Raw genomic sequence first — 15,757 nt, forward strand, 5'->3', positions numbered from 1 at the left:
CACACAGTGTACTGCGGGAGTAGGCATAGCTGATAATCTAAAGAGGAAAGTTGTAGTTTGTTTGGGTGTTTATTGATAATGTTGAAGATAAGACCAAGGATCTGAGAAGTTTATGGGTGACAGAGTTGGAGATAAGAGGCATTCTTTGGCCTACCTGAGTGTTCCCTTCCACTCTTATCAGACTCTCTGAAGCTGTTTTCTGATCACAGCCACATTAAAGCTTTCCAAAGTGTTTCTAAATATGATGTAGAGATGAAGTAGGAGTTTTCATCCCAACTTTCTGCATATTTTGTGATTTATGAGATAGATTATAGTGGTTGGCAGCATTTTACAGGATGTACTTCATGCCACAAAAATGGGGGATTGTAAAATTTCCAGTTAGATTGCTTAATGCATACTGCAGGAAACACCAGGTTATAGATAAAAGTTATTTTGAAGATATGTAGAGTTTTAGTTTGCGGTTGTGGAAATCAAAATGTCTTCATTTCTAGTTTTCTCAGATTCTTGGATCATGTCAGTGTAAAAACGCATTACCAATAGTCTTCAGATCTGCAGAATTGGTACGAAAAGTCTGCTTCTTTTTGAGTTCCAAGAGATCTGGATCGTTTTAGGTGCTGGGGTGTGGTTTTGTGGTGAAGAATGCTTTGGAAGACCTCGAGTCTGGGGTGCATGCTATGCGGTTGTGGTTGGCTTGTTAGCAATACCAGAAATTCTGGAGGTTTTGTGAGCATTGACATAAATTTCTATATACAAATGTTTTTCAAAAGCGTCAGATCTGATCTGATGAATGTATTTTGCCCTAGAGTAGTGTTTGTGTGAACTTATAGTTTGATAAGATCTGTGTTAAGGCTTTAGCCAGGAGTCTTGATGGACCATTTTAGTCCACTTCCAGTTTTTTTTGTGTGTTATAATAATCCCACAGATGAATAATTATGTGGCCAATTCAACACAGCAGGACAATGGTTTACCAAAGGAAGACAAAAACATGGGATATCTCTCTACATATCTACACTGTAAAAAAAATCAGGTCTCCAATTGAAAATGTTCTAGTGACTGATCACATCAAATTTTTTTAGTTGGCCAAATTGAATTTCTGTTAATTAAATTGCATCAATTCACAGAACTTCAATTTGGCCAACTGAACAATTTAGATGTGGTCAGTCACTAGAAAATGTTCAATTGGAGACCTGATTTTTTTACAGTGTTTTTTCTTTTTACCAATCTACATATTTCCACAGGTTAACAGGTGTTTCTGGTCGGAAAGTTCAGTTTGTCTGTTATATTTGTTAAAATCCATATGATCCACATGAAAGCCTGCCTACAACCATATTCTCAAAACCCTTTTTATGTGCTGTAGGCACAATTTTGATTCCAATTTTTTTACATTTCGTCTACTTTCAGTGATTTAATAGAAAGTTTATATGGAAGGTTCAGTTCCTGTGAATGTTCTGCCCTCACAAACCCCCACCCTTTCAGCTCTCTCCTCAGCCATGGGTTACTGTTGCCAGGCTACAGCAGAGGCCTGTTGGTTCGTTTGAGCGCAGGCCTGAAAGCCTGGCTGTTTGGGCCACTGCTCCCCCGTCCTCAAACAATAGGGTTCTGACTACTTTAGCTCTTTTATTTGGCCCACAAAATGCTCCCCTACCCCCACTTTGGTTCCTCTTTGAGAAGATGGGGAGCTGAGAGGGGGCAGTTGGGGGAGGGGGACCAGGCTCTGGTTGGCAGTGTGGTGTCAGTATGGGCTCTTTACAAAGGAATGGAGCAGCTATATGCCAAACCCAGCCAGAGACATTTTTCAGGGGACTTTTGGAATTTTGATACCCTGAAAGTTGCTTCAAAGCAAACAAAACCGGGTTTAGTTTCAGTGACATTAATAGCAGGTGACCTACACTCAACTGACTTCCTACTAAGGAAAGAGTTGGCCATGTGAAATGCATAGTTATTGTCTTTCACCTCAGTGTGGGAAGGATGGCTTCAAGTACCCGGGAGATTGGAATCCTTTTGGGAACTCTCTCGTGCTTGGTGCCTCCTGGACCATGACTGACCAGAGGAAGCACTTTCAGAAAGACGTGGTGTGTTTGTGCTTCTCTTCTACAGGTGTTGTGACCTTAGAATGCTAGATGATTGTATGGTATTGTGCTAAAGAGAATAGTGTCAGGTGTCACTGCCACAATGACCCAGAGATCAGGAAAAACGGCATTGAGTTTCAAAAGCAAGCAGAGATGCCGAGCTTCAAACACATAAATCATTCCGCCAGCATCCAAAAAGCCCCTGTGTACATATACGTTACAAAAGTCCTTGAGAGTCCAAAAGGCTGTTAGGTCCCATGTAATGCTTTTGATATAGTCCATAGGCACACCTATACTATATATGAATGAAGCCCTGTCCATTGTTTTCTCAGTCTGATATGTCTTGTGGTTTCTCAGCGTCCTAGGAGAGGAAATCGTTCGTAAGTCACACAGCGTGTTTGAGTGTGCATGTGAGGTATTTGTGGTGGTGTTTGACTGCATCAGTGCACTGAGTTTTTGCTTTCTCTCAGTTAAGAGTCATTGCTTAATTGTCAACCTGTCCAACTGCTTCATTAACCTACTTCCAACATTATCAGCTGTGAGTGTGCTGCTATACTTGTGCATGTGATCTAACCGCCTGCATTTGTGTGTGTGTTTGTGCACATCTGTTTGGAGATTCACAGACAGAATAGTGCCATTGTTTTGGGTGTAATCCTTTAAAGAAGCAGGGAGAAGGCAGAAAGCCAAAGCAGTGCTGACAGATGTGAACAGTTGTTGGGTGTTATTTGCAGCTGGCGTGAGCCATCAGTGGTGTTGTGACATTGGAGGATTACTGTTTCTGCCCTCTTCCTATCTCACCCATGTCTACTCTATTCCTTAGGGGCCAGGGGTCAACTCTTAGTAAATTTGACTCAATGGTCATGCTGAGTAACATCCCACACCTGTCTAAAAGCAAAATCGGCCAATTTCCGTTCGTCCAAAATCTTCTTTGCAGAACATTCTCGCTCACAGTTGAGTTCCTGCCAGGGTTGAGGGCCTTTTACAATGAGTTATTTTTCACTCTGAAAGCTCTGATAGGACTCTTGGCTGTTTTTGGACGAATGATAGGCACAGCCAAGGCCTAGACAAAAGAATGTGTGTTTTGGCTGCAGCACACCTTGTGAGGACAAATATTCGAACCTCCCCCGCTGCTACTTGACCAATATCTACACATTCTCACACACTTTCACCAAGGTTTTCACAATCCAATAAGTATGAAGCTCCAGCACGGATACACGCACAAAGAGGGGATGCGTTCCAAAAATCACACACATGCATGTTATCATGTTTTGTAAGGCCAGAGGCTCCCTCTTTGTGTGTGGAAATAGCTCTTGTCAACACATCCACAATTCCTCATAGTCCAGTAACTCTTTGAAATCCCACAAGCAGTTCCTCAGTGATCCTGCCCATTGTGATCTGTCCAAAAAGTTTCTCTTTTGTTTAACCATTTGCTGACCACACTTTTTTTTGTTTGTTGAGATTTTTGCGGCAAAAGAGTTTGAAGATGTACCCCAGAATCTGACCCGTTTGGCCTTTATCACAAATTCCTCACTGCCCATGTACACATGCACTCATTCACATGAGTATTTACATCAACTGTTTCCTAGGCCAAAGACAGGGACACAACAGGTTGTAAAGTAGGCTGTGCCTCGGTATTCTTTAAAAGGCCTATCCCACAGAATGGCCATTTTTATAAGGGCTTGAGTGTCAGACTGCATGCTAGTTGAACCTTGATGCGGGTCTCCTCCCCTGTCTCCTCTAAACTCTTTTTGTGCCGCAACTCCCAGTTTCATTTTTTCCGTGACCCCCAAGATTCCAGACATAGTTAATTTGCCTCTAAATAAACCCAGCCAAGCCATGACAAATAGCCAAGGGGATGAAGGGTAGGGGGTGATTGGTGGGGTGTCAGGCTTGCTCGGTCGTCTGTGAGGTTGCCACAGCAACAGGGATCTGGGATTCAGAAAGAGTGTGAGTGTTTTCAGAGCAGGAGACGAGGGATTACAGGAAATATGACAGGACATGACTCTCCGTACCGGACTCTTCCCCCATCCCACCCTCCAAAAGACATTCTCTCCCTAACAGACACCCCCGCCCCGCCCCGCCCCCCACTACACTGCCTGACATTATCATCACAATCAGACTGCTGACCTCTGACATTTGACCTCCCAGCATGTGAAGGGTTCATAGGGAAAAGTAGTGTGCTGCATTGGGGGCTTCAAGAGATGGAGGAGCAGCCCTGGGTATTCATGAAGAATTCTTTCTTACTTATTGCTGATCTGTTTCCTCGTTTTGCATTTAGGGTCAAGAAATAACTCATGTTGCTAGTTGTATTGAAAAAATAGTAACAACAGACATGATTAATTGTGTTCAGCTTGGTCCAGTTGGCCTCTTTCACTTCGAATTCTCTGACTTGATGATAAAAACAACCAACCATGGCAAATACGCGCTTGTGTTGTTAAGTCAACAGTACTGTTATTAAGCAGACATCACCAATGAACAGAGCAAGTAAAGCGAGTTAACATTTCCCTCCTCTTCTACACCATCAAGCATTGAATTAATCTTAACATAACAGGTCCTGTTCAGTATCAGACGTAAGTCTCGTTAATCTTAAGACTTGGGATTCTCATCGCCAGCAACTTAAGACCGTAAACTTAAGCTTGGCTCCCTTATGTCTGCTTCTTGGTTCCAGAATATTTTAATACTCCCATGTGAGACATTGCTGTAGGTGTGTCCTCCAGACAACAGAACACTGTGGAGTCATCCTCTATTGTCTTGCTGGGTAGAAAAACAGTTGTCACCAGAGTTTGAATTATCTCTAATTTTGAGGAAATGGTTAAATGGAAAGGATAGATCATAAGAGCTAGCAGGCTCTCTCTGTGGTCCATCAGAAATCTAAAACAGCACCCCCTATATGCCAAGCCCTTATTTGTAGCCGCTCTCCAAGGTCAGATAGAAACCGCTTCAATTTTGTGTGGGGGGGAAGAGATGCCAGCCACAAAAGAGGCAAAACAACAAAGAGACAGATAGCTCAGTGTAAAAAGTGGTCATCCTGTAACAGAAAGAGGAGGAAAAGCCATTGTTGTCTCTGCCCAGGGGTTGTTTTACAGTGAAAAGAGAGAGAGGGCCTGAGGGGGGACACAGAGAGAACAGACCATCCCAGTGCTTGTCATCAGCTTCAAACAGTCTTTTTGATGTGGGAGTTCATCCTGTGGCGGTGCTCCCTGTGTGGGTGTAGGGTTACCCAACACACACTGGCTTCTCAAGTCTGGCTTACCAAAGGCCACAAAGCCCATGAGAGAGACGGCCTTTTTTAAGAAAAAGTTGTTTATTTTATCTTACCTGTTCAGGTTCAGGTCCCACTCAATTGTCCATCAAGATAACTTTCCTGTACGGAAAAGCATAGAATTAGAACAGAAAGAACTGTATTCAACTGCCACAAAGTGGCTTTACCACCATGTCATACCTATGGTTTGTTGTCTCCTGTCTTTTGAGTGGTCTCCATTGTGAGGTAATGCATGAAACAGTTTGCAAGGTCTCATGGGTGAGCACAGATAGTTCCGTGATTCACAGCCGCGTTTTACTATTGAATGCAGCGAAGCATTTGGAAAATCAGTAATGATCCTGGAATGCAAACTGTCATGGAGAGAAGCATGCTTTCTCTATTGGAATACCAGAGAATGTGCAAAGTGTGCTCTGCTGTTACAGGCAAGCTAGATATATATGCAACATCTGGTGGATAGCATAAAATTGTGTTTTTCTGTGTGTGTGTGTGTGTGTGTGTGTGTGTGTGTGTGTGTGTGTGTGTGTGTGTGTGTGTGTGTGTGTGTGTGTGTGTGTGTGTGTGTGTGTGTGTGTGTGTGTGTGTGTGTGTGTGTGTGTGTGTGTGTGTGTGTGTGTGTGTGTGGTCCAGGTAAACCCAAAAGTCCCTACAAGGATAACAATACTAGTAATTTTGATTTTGTGGGGATTTTTGGTTGACATTAGGAAAACAGCTTATAAATCATTAAAAAAAAAATGAAAATTTAAAAATGCATAAAGTTTTCTATGAGGGTTGTGTTCAAGGGTAGGGATAGGGAATGGAATATACAGTTTGTATAGTATAAAAAATCATTATGTCTATGGAAATTCCCCATAAAACAGGGAAACGTGTGTGCATGCGTGTGTGTGGATTATCACCTGCTCCCTAACTTTGAAGTTTAGTATATTTACTAGTTATATGTCCTGTGCATGAGTTTGGTGAGATGGACCTGGGCTGTTGATAAATGTTTCTGATGTCCCACTGGAATGCTTTTATACTCAGGTGCTCATGTTCTAAATTTGTGCCCCTCGACAGATGCCGGCCTGGTTATATTGGTTTGCTCTGTCAGCATCTGGACCCCTGTCACCGCTCACCTTGTCTAAATGGAGCAGCTTGCAAGAGCCAGGTTGCTAATGGAATCCCACAGTACACCTGTGTGTGCCAGCGAGGTTTTAGAGGTAAGCTTGAGAGTGCCTTCATGTCATGGTGGTACAGTTTGTGGGAAATATAGGGCTGTTTGTGAATGATGCTTCTTGTGTCTGCAGGTCAGGATTGTTCCCTGATTGATGCATGTGCCACAAATCCCTGTGCCAACGGTGCCCGTTGTGCTAATTGGAATAATCACTACAACTGCTCGTGCCCACCTGGGTATCAGGGAAAAAACTGTCGCAATGACATTGATGAGTGCCGCAAACCCGGAAAATGCCTTAACGGTGGCATCTGCATGAACACGCATGGCTCATTTCGTTGCGAGTGCCTTGCTGGGTACAGCGGGCGCACATGCGAAGTGCCCACCCAGCCCTGCGCCCCTTCACAGTGTCTCAACGGGGGAACCTGCCATCAGACCGGTGACAACACCTACGAATGTGCTTGCTTACCAGGTACAAACAGACAGAAAGCATGCATGCATTCATGTAGACACATACCATTTATCACATTCCCATACTCATGCCCATCCTTTGGATTCGGGGTTTCCCGAAGCGTCTGGACTTTCCAGGCAGTGATACCTCATGCTTTCTATAAATAGCTCCGACTGAGTGAGAGAAAGATACAAAAGAGAAAGAGAGTGAGCAAGACAGTCAAAGCGAGGAAGAGGGAAAGCGAGTGGGCTGCTGGGCAGGAATTTACTTTATTGCCTTTCTGCTCCCCTCTGGGGAGCAAGCAGGAAATGTCGCTCGCCAGAGAGGAAGTCATTGAAACCATGAGAGATTATAAAACAAGCAAACACAACAGGGAGTATGGCCCTCTAGAGCAGAGCTCCGTCAGGTCCTGGCTTTGCCGCTGTGGGAACCGCCGTGAGAATATGTAAACACTCAACACCCACTGAACCTTTTTACTGCTCACTTTACTCTGTTCATCAATTTATCAATGGTTGTGGAGCAGGATTAAGTGAAAGTTATTAGGTGTGTTGGGGAAGTGAGGAATAGATCAGGCATTATTCTTCCCACATTTAACCACCCTGCACCCCTCCCCTGCTTCCTGTGTCATATTTCATTTCTCCACCCAGGCTTCAGGGGACACAACTGTGAGGAGAACGTGGATGACTGCCCTGGACACAAGTGCATGAATGGCGGGATCTGTGTAGACGGTGTCAACACATACAATTGTCAGTGTCCGCCTGAGTGGACAGGTAAATATACACTTTTTCCCCATGTTTACTGTTCATTTTCATGTTTAAATAACTTAAATAACTTGACATTTGTCATTCTGTCCTTAGGCCAGTATTGTGCTGAGGATGTCAACGAGTGTCTCATGCAGCCCAATGCTTGTCACAATGGTGGTACATGCTTCAACACCATTGGAGGGCACACCTGTGTATGCGTCAATGGCTGGACTGGGGATGACTGCAGTGAGAACATTGACGACTGTGCCACAGCTGTCTGCTTCAACGGCGCCACGTGTCATGACCGCGTGGCCTCCTTTTTCTGCGAGTGCCCGGTGGGCAAAACTGGTATGACTGTCTTTATCATCCCTCCTTATTTTTAGGTCTTGTCCGTTGTCCTCAGAGTCTAATTAGTGACATTCTGCTGTCCCTACAGGTCTGCTATGTCATCTGGATGATGCTTGTGTCAGTAACCCCTGTAATGAGGGGGCCGTGTGTGACACTAACCCTCTGAATGGCCGTGCCATCTGCACCTGCCCTGCTGGCTTTGTTGGCGGAGCCTGCAACCAAGACATGGATGAATGTTCTATTGGTAAATTTACAACATGGCGTATGGCTCCATCTCTCGTTGATTCTTTCTGTCTCTCCCTCATCTTTGTCTCTCTCAGTAGTGAGTAAATGTTAACCGACTCCTCGGTCTCTCTCTTGTGCCAGGTGCCAACCCCTGCGAGCATTTTGGGAAGTGTGTAAACACAGAGGGTTCGTTCCAGTGCCAGTGTGGACGGGGCTACACCGGCCCTCGCTGTGAGATTGATATCAATGAGTGCCTGTCCATGCCCTGCCAAAACGACGCCACCTGCCTGGACCGCATCGGCGAGTTCACATGCATCTGTATGCCTGGTATGTCAGTGCACTTGACCTTAGCTTACACAGACATAGTAAATCTGCTTCCGATCAATGTGGACTTCCAGACTATATGACTATATAGACCTACTGTGGAAAACATGCAATGTTCAGAAGAGGAGGGTTTGTTATGTAATAACGTTGTGGTCGTTTTGGGGAGGGGTAATTCAATTGAAATAAAAGAACTCCTTCCACATGGGTAAGTCAGAGAAACCACAGATCACTGTTGGCTTTGTGTCTTCAGCACACGATTTCGGTAAAAACTTGTACCCTGCACTACATGCATCTTTAGGATTTTTGGGGAACTATACAAATCGGCGCTGGGAGCGGGGTGTATTGGGCAATCTGGGAGAGAGGGGGAGGAGTGTGCAGTGAATTATAATGAGATCTTGAGTGGTGGGAATGGAGTGGAACAATGGGGCCCCTCTGTGCTCCGTTCCTCGCCCTTCGCACATAGAGAGAGAGCAAACTTTTTCCCAGCACTCTCATCCCCTCCCCCCACTTCTGCTCGTACCCCTTTCATTTCCACAGACACCTCTTCTTCCCCACCCTCCTTATCATCGCCAACTTGGCCCTGGCTCACGTGGAGGGGCCAATTCTTTCTGATTCCATGCCGCCGTCAGTGCTCTGGCCCCGGCCCACACTCTGTTTCACCTGAATGGGGCGACACACAAGAGCAGCCCTCTGCTGATTATAGAACATGTGTGTTCTCAATGGAGAGATGACCACAGGGCATCCTGCGGACAGTAGGGTGTGGTGCTTCTAGTCAAAGCAGGGGCCTCAGTTTGCATAGACGGAGCAATTCTCCATTTCCTCGGAGACATGAACTTGCTGTAGGGTGCAGTGTAGCAGAACATCTCAGTGTGTCTATGGGCCCCTGTGTTGTGAGAAACTAATGTCTGAGATTTGTCTACAGTGCATTGGGGGTTGGAACTGTGTTTCACTCTGATTGTCTCTCTCTATCAGGCTACCAAGGGAAGTACTGCGAGGTGGACGTTGATGAATGCGAGAGCAACCCCTGTGTAAACGACGGCATCTGCCGAGACATGGTTAATGGCTTCACCTGCACCTGCCAGCCAGGTATGAAAAATGCAATTTTCCTAGCATCACCAGCTCAACAGTATGAATGCAAAATGTACTAGTGTGGTCACTTAATATACAATCTCGATTCATGTAATATCAGGCTAAAACTAGCTTTGCCCCCAAGCCTGATAGAGTTTTTGCGTAATTACTCGTTAGAGTGCAGTCTTTAGCGCTATGCAACTGCGTGCCCAAACAAAGACACCATTGTGGCCCCTCTACACAAGCACACCCCCCCCCCCCCCTTCCCAACTTGTCCATAGAGAGGGACAGCAGTCTCACCCGTCTCTCTCTGCATAGAGGTGGTGGGGGGAACAGCAGCCCTGCTAATGAGATTCTTTTCCATGTCCGCAATTTACATCTGGGGCAGACAACCCCGCACCCCCCATTTAGCTATTGAGCCGGTAGCGTTTGTGCAAGGAAAGGGGGAGGGCCACTGGCCTTGAAGAAAACAATTCTAGCATCTCCCCCTTCTAACCTTCTGCCCTAGGCATCAACATAGATCCCATCATAACACTGTTAATCAACACAACACCCTCTAAAGATGCAGAAATGAACATTTCTGTGGGGCCCCTGCCATTTTTTTCATACTTACTAGAACGTTTTCCCAGACAAGGGATATTAGTCAGTGTTTAAAACCCACTGCCCCCTCATAGATGCACATTTTCCAGATAACTATTTTTAATCACTGCAAAAATATGAAGAAACTTGATTAATATCAAAAATGGCAAAACATTTTTTATAAAGAGCCAGTTAATATTCAAACATAGTGCTGGGTAATTGTCCACATACTTATTCTAGAGTTGACCTGTGCATTATAGGCTATGATTGATAAAAATAAAAAAATATTTCAATGCAGTCCAGTCCAGATTTCTGTGATAGTTGGATGGATTCAGAGAATGCAGAACCTCGACATATTCTAAGACTCTATTTGCTAAAAGTCCAGTCAAAATGTTTAAATTCTGATTATCAATGGTCTGGAAGATGTCAAGCCACAGTGCAAATGTTATTGAGGATACAGACCACTGAGATCATAAAGTTTTGGACAAATCTCCATTTGAATTTAAGTGAACCTCCATTGAAAACTCAATATCACTTTGAATAAGCCAAGGTGCAGAGATCTACCACTAGACCGAGCTCTACTGCCCCCAAAGCTGAACCCAAATGACCCGATCAGTGTGTAGAACTCACCTCTGCTGCTTCAGACTGACCTATAACCTCTATGTTTGCCTGTCCCAGGGTTTACTGGCACCATGTGTCAGATCGACATTGATGAGTGCGCCAGCACTCCCTGCCAAAATGGAGCCAAGTGCATTGACCGGCCCAATGGGTATGAATGCCGCTGCGCTGAAGGTAAGCTGCTAAATGAAGAAATGTCTATGATTGTGTGTGCTTGCTGTGCAAGAGTTTTGTGGATCCCTTCAGGGTTCAAAGTCAAAATCATCATCGCTGACTACATTCATACACCTGCCTGTAGTGATCTCAGGGTCAAATGCTTTACTTCATGTTTCTGTGCTCGAACTGCTGGGCATACTGACGAAAAGCTCCAAATCCCCCTCCTCTTCCCTGCAGACCCCAATGTCACAGGGTCACCAAGGCCAGCAGCTGCTGACGTTGGGGGTTATGCTCGGTCATCACCCCGACATCTGTTCATCTGTAACCCACAATGCATACCCACACATCGACGTATGGCCCAACCAAAGCTCCCAGCAATTACTTTCACATAGTTGTGCCTGTAGGAATGGCTGTTTTTCTGGGTTTGATTTGTCCAACAAATTAGCATGAGCTTGTATGTGAATGTTTTGGGCTAAAGATACTGTACATACTGCATGTGTCTCTTGGCTTTTAGAAAGCACAGACGTGGAGTTTATGTATTGTCTGAAACAGCCTGCTGTTTGGTATTCTCCGTGCTCCAGTTCCCCTCTGCTGAGCTGTCCCGTTAGCTGGGACGCAGGGTATTGTCCTGCTACTCGAGGGGACAAAAGCAGGTCTGTGAGGCCTGTGAAGGGCTCTCTCACTTTCTCTCTCACTACCGCAGCCCAGCCCTGCCCTGCTCCTCACAAGGCTGCTGCCTTGACAGCCTGTAGGCATGGAAACCACGGGAACAGAGACTCCAAACTGTAGAACCTTTCACGAGAGGGAGAGAAAGAAGGAAACGGAGGTAGCAGACAGAAAAGAGAGAAAAAACGGATCGAGACTGGGGAAAGAGGAGAGACATTTTCAGACCAAAAAAGCAGGGGGGCAGTCAAGGGGGTGCTGGATAAGAAGAATAAAGATTACAAGCGAAACCGAGGAAGTATTTACACCCCAGACAAAAACACAAATAAAGGGCATTGAATCACTCAAAGTTTGTGAGCTACAGTGATCATGAGCAAGGACAATGCAGTTTCGGCTCACCTAGCTTATGCAGTAATGGTCCGCAGAGGGGAAATTGTTCTTGACAGGCAAGAACCACAAATGCAGGAACCTGTAGAGCAGCTGAGATTTCATGTTAATCTGATACTTATACTCACCACCTCACTCAGCCCTTGAGATGTCGGCTTACAGAAAAAAATAGCCATTCTCTGCTTATTCACTCCTTAACGTCTCCTCTTTGTCCTCAGGGTTTGAGGGAAGGCTGTGTGAGAGCAACATTGATAACTGCAAGCCTGACCCGTGCCACCATGGCTCTTGCATAGATGGCATTGCCAGTTACACTTGTAACTGTGATCCTGGCTACACTGGCTACCGCTGCGAGAACCAGCTCAACGAGTGCCACAGCAACCCCTGCCAGAATGCCGGAAAATGTGTGGACCTAGTCAACAAGTACATATGCCAGTGTCAACATGGCACCTCAGGTGAGAGATGATGTCTTGCTAGTTCATCTGTATTAGCTAGATTCAGTTTTCTGTTTCATATTAAAGAAGGCGTTTGCTTCCTACACAGGTACCAACTGTCAAATCAACTTTGACGACTGTGCTAGCAACCCTTGTGACTACGGAATCTGCAAAGATGGCATAAACCGCTATGAATGTGTCTGCAAACCTGGCTTTACCGGTGAGACAGGGAGTGATCTTCCCCCTCTTTTATTGTAGATTTTAAACACCCCGTTGAGCTTGCGAAACCAGGGAAATGCAGAAGAGAAATCTCGGTTAAGCTTTATTCTAAGCTGTCCTTGTTGCTATGTAATTATACAGTTAAGTACCGAATAATATTAAATAACAACCTGTGCTCACAACACGGTTAGGGTTAGTCACTTGCAATTATGCACAATTCACTGTTGTAACAAGGACACTGTAAAATAAAGTGCTAGTGTAACCTCATTATAAACCTCCATTCCTTTCAGGACCTCAATGTAAAGATGAGATTGATGAGTGCCAGTCGAACCCCTGTCGCAATGGAGGGACCTGCGTAGATGATGAGAACGGCTTCCACTGCCAGTGCCCTGAAGGCTTCCACGACCCATACTGCTATTCACAAGTGGATGAGTGTGCCAGCAATCCATGTTTGCACGGGAGCTGCAGAGATGACCCTAATGGGTACAGCTCCATTACAAACTTTAAAACCAGCAGGAAGTCAATAAATGGACTTGTTTTGAGTGTGACTCTTGTTTGTATTGCTCCTGCAGCTATCGGTGTGACTGTGAGCCTGGATGGGTGGGTAAGAACTGTGACCTAGACCGAAACGATTGTTTACCCAGCCCCTGCCAGAATGCAGGCACCTGTTTTGACCAGCTCAATGGTTTCACCTGCAAGTGTCGGCAGGGTTTTAGAGGTGAGATATACGTTACATTACCTCAGTATGCGTAATACAATAATAACAACAAAAAGAGATTTTATTACACATTGTTATGCCGAGAAGAACAGACTGTCCTCTCATATTTTATTTTAACCTCTACTGCTGAAAAGGGTGTAATGTTTCCCTAATAAGGGAATTCCAGTTCTTAGGAATTGCACTGCTTTTGTCAATAGCTACATTCTGACAGCTGTCTTTCACTCACATCCTCAGGTAACTTGTGTCAGGTGAACGTCAACGAGTGCGCCTCCAGCCCGTGTCTAAATCAAGGCACCTGTGTGGATGGAGTTGCCAGTTTCACCTGTCTCTGTGAGCCACCTTATAGTGGTCCCACCTGTGCAGAACTGCTCACGCCTTGCTCTCCCAACCCCTGTGCCAACCATGCTTCCTGTGTGCACACGCCCGACTACCTGGGCTACCAGTGTAATTGCCAACCCGGGTGGCAGGGTAAGTCACTAAACGCATTCTGATTCAAACATAAAGGAATTGAGTTTGCTGAAGCATGTCTTAACTCAGAGTGTCCTTCTCACCACAGGTCAGTTGTGCAACAATGACATAAATGAATGCACCTCTAACCCATGTAAGAACCGCGGGACCTGTACGAATACTTTGGGTGGCTACATGTGCTCCTGCCGTGCTGGCTACAGCGGTCCCAACTGTGAAACTGATATCAACGATTGTTCACCAAGTGAGTTCAATTTTCGATTATAAACCAGATTTTTATTGCAGACCTTACAAAGCAAACAGTCAAGCCCTTCTTCAGCACGGTTGACGTGGTCTAATGGTGTTCTCAAATTTTGTCAGACCCCTGTCTGAACGGAGGATCCTGTGCAGATGGAGTGAACTCGTACCGTTGCAGCTGTCTACCAGGCTTCACAGGGACACGCTGTGCTAATGAGGTGAATGAGTGCCAGAGTGGTCCCTGCAAGAACGGAGGCACTTGCACCGACTACGTCAACAGCTACACATGTACCTGCAAACCAGGTTTCACAGGCCTTTTCTGTGAGACCAACACACCAGACTGCACTGAAAGGTGAGACCACGAAGTCACTCGTAGCTTATAAAAGAAACGCTGTAGCCATTAGTAGCTTATAAACAAGTCATCTCGCCTTTGTTATAGCTCCTGTTTTAACGGAGGCACCTGCACTGATGGGATCAACGGCTTCAAATGCACATGCCGCTCAGGATTCAATGGAGATTACTGCCAGTATGAAGTGAACGAGTGTGACTCTCAACCGTGCCTTAATGGAGGAGTATGTCAAGATGCCCTGGAGTCATATCGCTGCTCATGTCCGAAAGGTTACACTGGCCCTCGTTGCCAGGTATTAGTCTAACATTATGCTTTAACATCAACATGCTTACAAATCTTTTTATATTACATAAAATAAATAATTAAGGAATAAAATAAAGGATGGAATGGAACCAATGAAAATAAATTACAGATTAAAATGATAATTTTTTTATCTCTCTTTCAGAATCCAGTTGATTGGTGCAGGCCTTCTAACCCATGCAAGAATGGTGGTCGCTGCAGACAGAAAGATGCCTCCTTCACATGTGACTGTTTGAGTGGCTGGTCAGGTCGTTATTGTGACATCCCAGGAGTGTCCTGTGAAGTTGCAGCCAGGCAGAGAGGTATATAGAAATAGATGTGATTTTTTTTTTATGTATACAACTTCACTATGATCTTCCCCTTGTCAACGGTCCACACACTCTCTCTCACACAGGTCTCCAGACAGATCAGCTTTGCCACCATGGTGGACACTGTGTCAATAGTGGCTACACGCACTACTGCAAATGTCCCGCAGACTACACAGGCAGTTACTGTGAGTCTCAGTTTGACCACTGTGAGGACAAACCTTGCCTCAATGGCGCCACCTGCAGGAGCTACACGGGAGGATTCACCTGCGATGTAAGTCATCTTACCACTGGTACAAATAGCATATACTATCATTCATACTAGTACAAGGCCTAATTAACTACAGAATATGAAGAACTGAAGATATTTCAGAACAGTGTTGGACTGACCTGTTTTTCCTCCAGTGTATGCCTGGTTATGAGGGGAATAACTGCGAGAGAGAGGTCAATGAGTGTCAGTCTCACCCGTGTCAGAATGGAGGAACCTGCATTGACCTGGTGGGACATTACATTTGCTCCTGCCCTCCAGGAACGCTTGGTAAGATAAAAATTCGAAAGTTATGGCGAAAAATATATACCTGAATCAAAGAGAGTCCTTTAGCCTTAAGTGCAAAAATCTAAATGTACACTACCATCAAAAGATTAGGGTCGGTAAGATTTTTTAAATGTTTTTGAAAGAAGTGTCTTCTGCTCACC

General features: G+C 45.1%; 1 protein-coding gene across 1 annotated transcript in view; it reads left to right on the forward strand.

Moving 5' to 3' along the window:
* Positions 1-15,757, forward strand: part of notch3 (notch receptor 3) — a 29,529-nt gene that overhangs the window by 6,017 nt on the left and 7,755 nt on the right. The window contains exons 3-21 of the mRNA XM_079831166.1: positions 6,382-6,524; positions 6,612-6,947; positions 7,574-7,696; positions 7,784-8,017; positions 8,106-8,261; positions 8,384-8,569; positions 9,539-9,652; positions 10,892-11,005; positions 12,256-12,489; positions 12,578-12,688; positions 12,978-13,170; positions 13,260-13,405; positions 13,640-13,873; positions 13,962-14,114; positions 14,231-14,459; positions 14,547-14,748; positions 14,902-15,058; positions 15,151-15,335; positions 15,467-15,599. Coding sequence (XP_079687292.1) covers positions 6,382-6,524; positions 6,612-6,947; positions 7,574-7,696; positions 7,784-8,017; positions 8,106-8,261; positions 8,384-8,569; positions 9,539-9,652; positions 10,892-11,005; positions 12,256-12,489; positions 12,578-12,688; positions 12,978-13,170; positions 13,260-13,405; positions 13,640-13,873; positions 13,962-14,114; positions 14,231-14,459; positions 14,547-14,748; positions 14,902-15,058; positions 15,151-15,335; positions 15,467-15,599 — 3,383 coding nt within the window. The remainder of the gene's footprint in view (positions 1-6,381; positions 6,525-6,611; positions 6,948-7,573; positions 7,697-7,783; positions 8,018-8,105; positions 8,262-8,383; positions 8,570-9,538; positions 9,653-10,891; positions 11,006-12,255; positions 12,490-12,577; positions 12,689-12,977; positions 13,171-13,259; positions 13,406-13,639; positions 13,874-13,961; positions 14,115-14,230; positions 14,460-14,546; positions 14,749-14,901; positions 15,059-15,150; positions 15,336-15,466; positions 15,600-15,757) is intronic.

The sequence above is a fragment of the Gobio gobio genome (genome assembly GCF_949357685.1).
Source record: "Gobio gobio genome assembly, chromosome: 1".
NCBI classification, from domain to species: domain Eukaryota; kingdom Metazoa; phylum Chordata; class Actinopteri; order Cypriniformes; family Gobionidae; genus Gobio; species Gobio gobio.